General features: G+C 42.8%; 1 protein-coding gene across 15 annotated transcripts in view; it reads left to right on the forward strand.

The window, feature by feature from the left end:
• Positions 1 to 12,214, forward strand: part of PHKA2 (phosphorylase kinase regulatory subunit alpha 2) — a 105,768-nt gene that overhangs the window by 24,925 nt on the left and 68,629 nt on the right. For all 15 annotated transcript variants that reach the window (XR_015749853.1, XR_003371536.2, XR_015749850.1 and 12 more), the window contains exons 11-17: positions 4,300 to 4,422; positions 5,078 to 5,173; positions 5,700 to 5,807; positions 6,280 to 6,358; positions 8,436 to 8,570; positions 10,403 to 10,512; positions 11,492 to 11,636. Coding sequence is in view for 8 of the 15 variants with exons in the window: in XM_026674939.2 (XP_026530724.1) it covers positions 4,300 to 4,422; positions 5,078 to 5,173; positions 5,700 to 5,807; positions 6,280 to 6,358; positions 8,436 to 8,570; positions 10,403 to 10,512; positions 11,492 to 11,636 (796 nt within the window). In the remaining 7 variants the exon portion in view is untranslated. The remainder of the gene's footprint in view (positions 1 to 4,299; positions 4,423 to 5,077; positions 5,174 to 5,699; positions 5,808 to 6,279; positions 6,359 to 8,435; positions 8,571 to 10,402; positions 10,513 to 11,491; positions 11,637 to 12,214) is intronic.

Consider the following 12,214-nt stretch of genomic DNA (forward strand, 5'->3'; position numbering starts at 1 on the left):
GACTTTTAAAATTTGACAGACGGGCCGGGTCAACACAAGATTTTTTGGGGAATCGCCCCCACCCTTCCCCCCTTCTCCTCCTTCCCCTCCCCTCGGAGGCCCCTGAGTCAGGAGTTGCTAACGCCGGCGCGGCTCCAGTCCAGCGTTGCCTCGGGAAGGGAAAGGCAAAAGGAAGAGCCGCGGCGGTGCTTTGCAACGGAGCAGCGGCACCGGAGGCTCAGGCTCAGCGGCTCCTGGTTTTGCCTTTTCCTTCCCAAGGCAACGCGGACTGGAGCCGCACGGAGCTGCGCTGGCGGTAGCAACTCCTCACAGCCCCAGCCAGACACCTGAGCGGAGCCGGGCGAAACTGCCTGTTGCTGCTGCCGGAGCACCACCGGGTCGCCTCCTCCAAGCAGCTCGCCCGCCCGCCGGGCTTCCCCTCTGCCGCGCGGCTCGGGGCCAGGCGCGAGCACCCGCAAGTTAAAAGGAAGCCGAAAGTTGCTGGGAAGTTGCTCGGGTGCTAGGAGCAGGCTTTTTAAAGTGCCGCCCGAGCAAAGTTTAAGCAGCCCTTCCTGCTCCTCGGCGGGAAGACGCTCCAGCCTGCAAACTTTGCCTTTGCAAAGTTTAAGCCTGGAAGCCCGGAAACCCAAGCAACTTCCCAGCAACTTTCGGCTTCCTTTTAACTCGCAGGCGCTCATGCCTGGCGGAGGGGAAGCCCGGAGCCTCTTCCAAGCAGTCCGCCCGCCCGCCCGCCGGGCTTCACCTCCGCCGCGGCTTGGGGCCAGCGCGGCGCCCGCAGTTAAAGGAAGCCGAAAGTTGCTGGGAAGTTGCTCGGGTTTCCGGGACTTCCAGGGCTTTGCAAAGGCAAAGTTTGCAGGCGGGAGCGTCTTCCCGCCGAGGAGCGGGAAGGTTCCGCCCGGCGGGCGGGCGGGCTGCTTGAGTCGGCTGCTGTGCGGCTCGGGCGAGGTGCGGCGCCAGCGAGTTAAAAGTTGCTGGGAAGTTGCTCGGGTGCTGGGAGCAGGCTTTTAAAGTGCCGCCCGAGCAAAGTTTAAGCAGCCCGCCCGCCCACGGGTGAAACCCTTCCCGCTCCTCGGCGGAAGGCGCTCCAGTCTGCAAACTTTGCCTTTGCAAAGCCCTGGAAGCCCGGAAACCCGAGCAACTTCCCAGCAACTTTCGGCTTCCTTTAACTCGCGGCGCTTGCACCTGGCAGAGAGGAAGCCCGGAACCTCCTCCAAGCAGCCTGCACGCCCGCACGCGCTTCCCTTCGCCCGGCGGCTCGGGGCCAGGCGCGGCGACCGCGAGTTAAAAGGAAGCCGAAAGTTGCTGGGAAGTTGCTCGGGTGCTGGGAGCAGGCTTTTAAAGTGCCGCCCGAGCAAAGTTTAAGCCTGGAAGCCCCAGAAATCGAGCAACTTCCCAGCAACTTTCGGCTTCGTTTTAACTCACGGGCGCTCGCGCCTCGTCCCGAGCCGCACAGCAGCCCGATCAAGCAGCCCACCCCACCCGCCGGGCGGAACCCTTCCCGCTCCTCGGCGGGAAGATGCTCCAGCCTGCAAACTTTGCCTTTGCAAAGCCCTGGAAGCCCGGAAAACCGAGCAACTTCCCAGCAACTTTCGGCTTCGTTTTAACTCGCGGGCGCTCGCGCCGCCCTGAGCCGCACGGCGGAGGGGAAGCCCGGAGCGCCGCTGGGTCGCCTCCTCCAAGCAGCCCGCCTGCCCGCCTGCCCGCCGGGCTTCCCTCCGCCGCGCGGCTCAGGGCCAGGTGCGAGCGCCCCAGGCATGATATTCTTCCGATTAAAATCGAATTCCGATTTTGGGGAATCGCCCTCCTTTCCCCCCCCCCTTCTTCTCCTCCTTCCCCTCCCCTCGGAGGCCCCGAGTCAGGAGTTGCTGGCGGCGCTCCGGCTCCAGTCCCGCGTTGCTTCAGGAAGGGAAAGGCAAAAAGGAAGAGCCGCGGCGGCGCTTGCAACGGCAGCAGCGGCTCCTGGTTTTGCCTTTCCTTCCCGAGGCAACAGGGACTGGAGCCGCGTGGAGCTGCGCCGGCGGTAGCAACTCCTGACAGCCCCAGCCGGATACCTGAGCGGAGCCCAGGCGGTGCGAGCGGAGGCCGCTGAGCGGCAGGAAAAGGGAGCTGGGCCAGCCACAGACCAGCCTCCGTGCAACATGCCGCCGCCCGGCCCCGGTGAGGGAAAGCAGCGGGCACTCCCGGGCGCGCGGCGGGGTCTCTTTTGGCGGCCCGATTTTTTTTTCAGAGCGGAATATCATGCCTGGCGCCCGCGAGTTAAAACAAAGCCGAAAGTTGCTGGGAAGTTGCTTGGGTGCTGGGAGCAGGCTTTTAAAGTGCCGCCCGAGCAGGACCGCCGAGCCGGAAACGGGGCACCAAGGCAGGGCAAGGCTCCACCAGCAGCGGCCTAGCTTTAGGTGGCTCCAAGCAGCCCGCCCGCCCGCCGGGTGGAACCTTTCCGCTCCTCGGCGGGAAGGCGCTCCAGCCTGCAAGCTTTGCCTTTGCAAAGTTTAAGCCTGAAGCCCCGGGAAAAAAAGGGGGATCGGCGGGGACTCACCTTCGGAGAGGTCGCACTTGAAGGTGATTTTGAACTCCCAGCCGAGGCCTTTGCAAATTTCTTTTCTTTCCTACCCCTAGATCGCTCCGCACTGTTTTGCAGCTTTGGGGGCCACACGACACAGGGCAATACGCCACACCCAGCGATTTTTTTTCAGGGGCGGGCCGGATTGGACAGACCAATGGCAGTTATTTTTTTCAGGGGCGGGCCGCATTGGACAGACCAACGGGCGGATGTGGCCCCCGGGCCGTGGTTTGCCCACCCCTGATCTAGACAAAGATGTGAACTGGATCATGACTTTTAGCATATCTAGTTTTAAAATATTTATAATTACATTGTTAATTATAATCAACAGTTAATTATAATCAGCAGAATTACCATTTTTATTCCTCCAGTGTTCCAGAAGATGATTTTCTAGCTTCTCCAGAGCTTTGCCCTTAGCCATCCAAACTTACTTCCAGGAACTGAGAGCAGCTTTAGGAAAGGAAATGGGAGAGAGATGGGGATAATATCAAAATGGTAGCGTGAGGAAACCACTGAAGCCACTGAATCATCTCCCCTTCTCAGTGCAAGTATTCAAATTGAGGCAGCCACTAGGAATAGTTGCCTAGGCTCCTCTTGAACACATCTGGAGAAGAGAATCCACTCTCTAGGTCAGTTGTCCCCTCTGACTAGCCACTCATGCGGTCCAATTCCGAATAGGCCACAGCCTGATAGTGGGCCAGGGGCTGGGATTGGGGATCCCTGCTCTAGGTAAACATAAAGCAGCTGTTTTTCTAATATTGATTCAGAACTTGCCTGCCTCTAATTTAAAGCTGTTATTTTCTATCTTGCACTTCAGAACAATGGGAACAAACAAGGGATGGTAATGACATAAAATACATCACAATGTTGTGATGAAAACTCAATTCCTGGCACATTTGCATGTAACATAGAAGAACTTGCATTATGATGTCACGATGGACATGTTATCATTTTGAGATGGCCACAGCTAGCTGCCACTCTTCTGAGAACAGGTTTTGACTCATTTGATGAATACTGTCATATCTTCTCTTCAGCCTTTTTATTTCAAAGCTAAACATTCCTTCAATCTCTTTTCCTAGTATCTAACCTTCTGATCATTCATATTTTTTCATCAACAGGTACTGTATACTGATTCTTTTCTCTTCCTGTTATTTTTAATACATCCTGTTTATCTTGTTTATTTCCTATACAAAGAGTGCTGGGATATAGCCCTTAACTTAAACTTGCTGTAGAATAGATTCGACGTAGCAGCAGTCTCACTTCCTTCTAAACCTAAAGTGAGATATTCTTCGCAGGGTTTTAATCTCCACCAGATTAAATTGAAAGCCCCTTTGATCAGGCTTACTGTGCACTGAAATAAGATTTATTATTCGCTATAAGACGCAGCTTATTCTATGCTGACAATCATTGGATTGTTGAGTTCATGTTCCTAGAAATCAAATCTGTCCTATTGACACAATTCATTGCAGGATTATTTTTCTCTCACTTTATGCACATTATTCTTTCTCTTTCCAGACATCTTGGAATTAGAGGAATAGATGACTAGGCCTCCAGAATTCTCAGTTTCTTGGTGTTCTTAAAAGGCTTGATTACTTTACATATAAATGTGGGGTGAAAATTCCATCCAAAACTCCTTAGGACCTTGGAGATCAATAGGATGTTAATATTAATAGCGGCAGAATATTTTCTGCAATAAAGTGAAATGGTAACAATAAACTATGCAATTAATATATTTCTAGGATCCAAACAGATTACATTATGATCCTGCTGAGCTCAAGTTATTTGAGAACATAGAATGTGAATGGCCTGTATTCTGGACATATTTTCTAATTGATGGAGTTTTCAATGATGACAGAATTCAGGTGGGTAAAATAAAATATTTTGGATCAACTTTAGTGTTTGGTGTATTGCTGCCAGAATTTTTCTGGATGAAGGGATAGCAGAAGGATGGGCTCTAAATATGTGTGCACATGTGTGCACATGTACACAGAGAGACATACACCATTTCTACCCCACATACCCGCAGTGAGGCCAGGCCTGGTCTCAGTATGCTGGAAAAGAGTTGATTTAGGTGGTCTAGTCTTAAAAAAATTAAGATAAATCATCTGCAAGTGAAAAAATGTTAACACATTAGGCAGCAGAAACCTCAATCTCAACTCTTGCCCTGAGTTTCTAATTGCAGCAAGCATAAATGTCACCTTCTTACACTGAAATGCTTCTTATCTGGTTTTGTTGCAAAACCAGACCCTTTGCTCTCTTAAATTTGTTCTTTGGCTCAACATGGGTGAGGGCTTATAAAGCTAAAACAATCTTCTTTGACAACAGATCAACATTCTCACTACTAGAATGTTTTCAGCAGAATAAGGTTGTTTCTGCACTGTTTAGGTTCCCCCCCGCTTTTATTTGAATACAGTTCTTTGTTTATTGGATTATATGCCTGACTATTTTGTTCACTTTGTTTCCCTTTTGTCTCCTAGAAATAGCCTGCTATTATAAAAAGTCTTTTGTATTTCCCAGGTGCAGGAATACAGAGAAGCCTTGGAAGGGATCCTTATTAGAAAAAAGAATGGAATTCTTCTGATGCCAGAACTGTATGCAGTTCCACCAGATAAGGTCTTCCTACCAAATTGCCTTAATCTGGAAAGAATTCATTTATGACATAAAATGCTCTTCCCTGATTTGTAGATAGGTTATACATAATCTCTCTATAAAGCTGATCCATACTTATCTAGTGAATTTTGTGGATGTAACAGAGTCGAAGCCCCACTGCAGTTTGTGGCTTTGAATAATTTTGCCCTCAGAATAACTCTTTTCCCCTTATTGAATATGAGTCTGAATATCATACGCTGTCTATGAAATTGGAAAAAAATCTGTGGATGAATTAACTTTTCCATAGATACATTAGTATATTTTACACCTTCTACCAAATAACTTTTACATGTTATTTCTTTGTTCATTTATTGCAAGCAAAGATTATAGTGCTGTAAACGTATAGATATTCACTCTGAAACCTGCTTGCAACTGCCAAATAAACTGTTGCTAAAAGAGAAGAGACTTTCTAGATTTTAGTCACTGAACATCTCAAGTTATGCATAAATTCACATGAATCAGTGCTCATTCACTATGATTGGTCTTCCAGGCTAGTGAAGAGTATGAAAATCCTCACACAGTGGATCGTGTTCCAGCAGGAAAACTTCCTCATCTTTGGGGCCAGTCATTATATATTCTTTCTGCCCTCCTAGCAGAGGTAAGTCCTCTTTTATACAATTTGTCTGGGTTTTTTTTGTAAAGCTCCTTTTCATTCTATCTGCTTTCTAACACTTTTTCCCCCTTTGCCCTTACCTCTTTTTAGGCATAACTGCAAGTGAGCCAAAATGGCAGGCATGATCACAGATTGATATCCTGCCCTTTTCTTCATGCATAAAATGTTCACATCTGCCATTTTGCGTGCCCCCCCGCCCCCGCCTTTGCTCCTCTCATTTCAGAGACTTCTTCTCCTTCCACAGTCAGCAGGCTAGAATATTTCTATAGGTTGGCATTGCTTGTTGAGGACTTTTGAAAACAGATCAAGGACTTTATCCATCAAATTGAGAATTGTACATGGTTTACGGGAAAACTGATCTAGTTCTTAATGAATTTGTTATTTCTGAAGTTCCCGTGCTAGATGGTAACACTATTGTCACAATTGAAATTTCATTTCTTCCTTTCTTTCATTTTAGGGATTTTTGGCTACGGGTGAAATCGATCCATTAAACAGAAGGTTTTCAACTGCTTTTAAGCCTGATGTGGTTGTTCAAGGTTGGTAATTATTCATGTGAAATTTTTAACCCTGTAGAGAAAGGTGGAAAGAGAAATGAAATAACATAATAGAAGGCTGTCGCTTCTGTCCATGAAATGTTCTAACACAGTGATCCCCAACCTTTTTGACGCCGCGGCCCGGTACCGGCATCAGCTGGGCGCCACGGCCCGGTACCGGCATCAACTGGGCGCCGCCATCTTTTTGACGAAAAGTGCTTCGTGACCAGAAGCACTTTTCAAAAAGATGGCGCGCCACGCTCCGTGAGCTTTTTCGGTAGAAATGGCTTTCTACCCGGAAAAGCTCACCGAGCGCAATGCCGCCATCTTTTGATGAAAAAGTGCTTCGGTGAGCTTTCTACCCGGAAAAGCTCACCGGAAGCACTTTTTTACCAAAAAGATGGCGGCGCCCAACAACCAGCGGCCCGGTAAGACTTGTTCTGCGGACCGGGACCAGTCCGCGGACCGGCGGTTGGGGACCCCTGTTCTAACAGATGTACAGAAGGGTAGTGGCTACTAGTAAGACATGTCCCTAAGTCTTAGATGGTTGCTGAGTCAAGTGCTGCTGCAGTTCAAGTATCAAAATGTGTGACAATTTTACTTTTCTAATTATCACTCTCTCTGTTTCTATTGATTGCTCATGATATACACATGTTGGGTTCTTAACTGTTCCTTTTAGTAGATGTTTCACAGTGAATACAGGCAGTTCTCAACTTACGACCACAATTGAGACATGTCTTACTTAACAAATGAATTTTCCCCATTTTATTTTGCTTTATTGACTTTCTAAAGTCAATTCTGGATTGAAGCTGCAGAAAATAAGGGCAAAAATGGGTAGCAGTCTGATAAAACATGGCCACTAGTTTTAACTAGTTTGGTTATAAAATGGCTTCATAAGGATTAAGAAAAAGCATTTCAGACCTTGTACAACTTGCTGTTCTTTAAAGTAGCCTGATCTCTCTCAGATTTAGACATGAGATTGAAAGAAGGTATTGCTTCTTAAAAGTTATTATAGTTTTAATGAATGAATTCCTTACAGTAAAAGCAGCAGCTTGTTTTCAGGCTTGTACAAAAGTCAGGAAAAAATCAGGCTGTTTTGACGCATAGCGGAGTCAGGGTTATAAGACCAAGTTACAGTCACAAACACTCAGTCACAGCTTTTCCTGTTTGTATGTGGGTGCAGTGCCAACACAAAGACAAAAAGAGCAGGGCTTTACTAAGTTATATAATGGAACTGCCTTTTGGGGATTTTTTTTTTCATTTTGTTTTTTTATTATTTTTTGAAATATAATTTTATGCATAAACATTTTTGAATACAGCGTTTTGTCAGAGTATAGCATTTACAAGAAACAAAAACCATAGCTAATACTATACTAGATATTAACCCATTAATTGATAATAATACTAATAATATAATAACACATAAATTAATAGCACTAATAATACTATGATAACTCCCATATGATAAAAATATCACCAAAATTTTAAATACATTTAAATCTATTAAATTTATTTATAAATTTAAATCTATTTAGGGGAATTTTTAAGCCCACTTCTCCAGATGTTCCTATTGTATAATTTTTAATACCTATGTATTCCAAAATTTTGGATAAGGTGAGATGGTGTACAGGATTGTGCTTTGTGAAGCCCCTCTCCTTGAAACATTAAAGCAGCTGCATTCTTGGATGCTTACCCAACTTCGCTGAAAGGCATCCCTGTCTGTCTGTGCCTGCAGGTGTCCATTTGCCTTGCTGGCTGTGCTAGACGTGATGTTATCTGAGTACACACATGCACATGTAAAGAACCAGAGACAATCTTTATAGTAGCTAATATTTTGAGAAGAGGCGCTGTGCCTGTTCTAACATGCTTTATAATAAGGCCATTCAGAATGCTTAGTACAAACCTAGTAAGGTATCATTCTAGTAGGCAATCGTCTCCATTTATTTAAACTAGTCCAACACTAATTCAGTGAAAACATCTTATTTTTCACTGAAGATCCTCTTTGATTGTGCTCTATTCACATAAAAATAAAAGTAATTGTCATCCTTGATTGTGGTTCTTCATTTTGTTTTCTGAATAGTAACCGTTCTAGCAGAAACAAATGAAATTAAGAAACTCTTACGACATCATGGAATTAATGCACAAAGCATTGTTGACCTGAGTCCCACCAGAGTGCAGCCATCTCGGATTCTGAGTAATCTTTATGCTAAGCTTGGTAGGTGCTATTAAAAAAATTGCTGAGTAATCTTATTAGACTTTTCCAGCATTGTGCCACTGAGATACTTTTAATAAATTTTAATGATTGGTTTTCAGTAAGCTATTTAAAAAATACTGGAAGTCAGTATTGGATTATAAAGAGAGTTTTCAGTATACTGTAGGAAGTACAGTTGTGTGTTTTTAGGACTTTAAAGCCCAATTGTACTCTTATATTAAAGGAATGATTGCATTATGAGCCTGGTGGTGCAGTGGTGACAATGCAGTATTGCAGGCTACTTCTGCTGACTGCTGGCTGACTGCTGTTCAGCAGTTCGATTCTCATTGGCTCAAGGTTGACTCAGTCTTCCATCCTTCTGAGGTCGGTAAAATGAAGATCCAGGTTGTTGGGGGCAATATGCTGACATTGTAAAGGGCTGTAAAGCACCGTGAAGCAATATATAAGTCTAAGTGCTATTGTTATTCCCTGTGATAATAAATGTATTTCTTTTATATTATTAAAAAAGCAGGGTTCACCCTTTATGCTAAGCTATGATATAATTTGTCTGATTTTGGATTGGCACCAGTGGGGCAGTGAAGCAAGTTTCAGAATGACAAAAGAGGCAATGTGGCATGGCAGCACAAGGCTCACCTCTTTTCTAGATATATTGTGATGTCTCTTCTGATCCAGTACCTGGATGTTGCTTTATTATTCTTACAGAAATAGCAACTTCTATGGCTTCTGCTTTATATTTAACAAACTATTAAAGCATTCCATGGTTTAACACAAAAATGATCTTCCTGTAGGGTAGATGTCAAGCACTCTTTTGCGGTCCCCAAAGCACTTTTGGAATCCATGGGGACAACATTCTCAGATCGGTTTCTTTTCAGGATTGGAATGTAGTTAAGACACAATTGGGTTGCCTTCTTACCTCTTACAAAAAAAATGGCTGTATTATTTATTGACTGGAAGTCTCATATGTACTTTTTCAAAAGTCAAGTGGACTTCATTTTTTTCTTGAGGAAGATGTTTCATTTCTCATCCAAGAAGCTTTTTCAGTTCTGACTGAGAAATCTCCATAAACATACTGAGTGGTAGTTTACAGTTATATTGGAAAAGTTCCTTTTGAGTTAGGGAATATACACTAATTCAATTTCTAGACCCGTCCATCCCCCACGGGTGGCAGCATCTACACCACCAGGGTTGATTTAAAATGATGAACTGTTGGACTGATTAACTTCTGCAGAGGAGACTACTAGGAAATTTGAGGAATATATGATGGGCTGGACAAACATTTCTGTACTGTTGTCGAGAAAACTGTTAGAAGTTGAATTCCAGGTGCCTTTACTACCTACATAAACTAACAATTATTCTATTCAATTCAACACTAGGTAATCTCTAGTGACAGTGTTGAGTTCAGTTGATAATTTTAAGCAAATTGGAGAAAGTGTTTCTCAATCTTAGCAACTTTAGGATATGTGGATTTCAATTCCCTAGCCAACATGCTAGAATTTTGAGAGTTGGAACTCAGACAAAGTTTCCAAGATTGAGAAACACTGTTGTACCTTATGGTTTATGTGTGAACCAAGTCACTATTACTTGTAAAGCAAACCACAATTAAATTATAGCTTAGCATCCATCTTTTTCTAACATGTCTCCAGCTCTGAAGGATACAGCCAAACTTGCTTAAAGTATCAGATTATAGAGATGAAACTTAGTTTGAATTGCATAACAATATACAATATATAGAGTATATCTGTGACAAGAGATTGGCAGTTCTAAAATGTGAATGTGATAAATATAAGTAGATACCAAATATTACTCTGGGATGTTTTTTTGTTTGCTTCATTTAGGGCGTAACAAGAACATGAAGCTGAGTGGGAGGCCTTATCGGCATATTGGTGTCCTGGGAACATCCAAATTATATATCATAAGAAACCAAATATTTACTTTTACCCCTCAGGTAATTTTGTAAATATCAACAAGAACATTGGCTCTTTCCTACTGCTCTATTCTAGTTGCTTTTGGAACTGATATTACAAAGGTTAAACTGATGAAAATACTTGTTTAACTATGTAGAGGAGGACAAAGTAGAAGTACTAAGAAACTTTAACTTCCCACTTATAGAATCCTAGTCTTGCCAATGGCACAAGCCTAAAGGGAATAATAAATTAATAGTACATAGGTTTTGTTGTTTGCTCTTGTGCTGCACGTTAAAAATTAGTGGACAGTTTGTGAGTAAGGCTTAGAAGTAGGTAATTCTCCTTGAATAATTTCAATTTTATTTATTAGCATTTATGATGTAATCTGGCCTGACAAGTGATTCTAGTTTTTGCATGGTTATCACCATTAACCAGAAATAATAAAATGCCTGTCCATAATTCTTTTACTTCTTTGACAACTTTTAATGCATAACTGTGGTTATGTAATAAGATGAACAGAATTAAATAATTTATACTTTGATGTATCCTGCGTATTAGCCTAATAAATATGGAGAAGTATCAAGAATATTTTCTTCTGTTTGTAATTTATGAATGTTACACATTATAGATTTTCTATATTGTATGCTCTAGTTAGTACAACCTTGCCAATTATTTAAAATTTTATGATCTAGAAATGTCATGGTTTACATAAAACAACTAATATAACCATTAGTACCATTAGGCTGAGACAGATAATCCCACCAAGTTCAAGTTTAAGTGTGTGCATACTTCATGTAATCTTGTACCTTATTTCTGGCTCCTAAGTATCTAAAGATCAATATACTGAAATTCTGCAGCAAAATATTTATATTTCAGGCCATTTTAGAGATTATTTTAAGTTGAGAAGGTAATGGGTTGTATCATAGATAACTGGAGTAGTAATCCAACACATCCGGAAGACATCAGATTTGGGATTCCAACTCTAAATGCATAATACTTTTAATTTGAATTTCCTTGTAGTTTACAGATCAGCATCACTTCTACTTGGCTTTAGACAATCGGATGATTGTGGAAATGCTTCGAACTGAGTTGGCTTATCTAACTTCCTGTTGGCGAATGACTGGAAGACCAACTCTTACTTTCCCAATCACTAATACAATGCTTGGTTAGTAAGAAAACTTATTTGGTATTTTTATAAAAGTTTAAGCTCATATCATATGAAATATTAGCATTTTAATTTCAAGCAATGTTCCCTGCTTGATACCAACATGAAGACACAAAGTAATAAATTATTATCTTTGGAAATATTGCTTTACTATTGAAAATAAAATTGATTTTGTTATGGAGTGCTGTTAGCCTGGATTTCTGAAGAAGAAACAGTTTAAAATAATATAATTAACAGAAATAAAATACTCATTGCAAATAATTTAGCATAATGCTGTGTAAAGTGACTTATTGTCTCCTTGACAAAAGACTGGGAATCAGGATTTTCTTCATCAAAGCAAAGAGGCAATATGATTTGCTTCAATAAAGCACTCTGTGTTGCCTTAAAATATTCTCTTTTATCTCTGGTACTGAAAAGGTTAGAAAAAGTGTTTGAACATTTACTGATTTCACAACTTAACTTTGGATTTCAACAAGGCTAGACGAAAGAGCTTTAAGTTTTTTCAGCTGCACTGACTGAAGCCAGATTAAAACTCTGTTGTGCGCTGGAGGAAAATGTAGGAAGAGTTGCTGATCTTC

This window comes from Notechis scutatus, chromosome 5 (genome assembly GCF_049901735.1).
Source record: "Notechis scutatus isolate UNSWTSFEM ecotype Mainland chromosome 5, rNotScu1.2, whole genome shotgun sequence".
Taxonomy (NCBI): Eukaryota; Metazoa; Chordata; class Lepidosauria; order Squamata; family Elapidae; genus Notechis; species Notechis scutatus.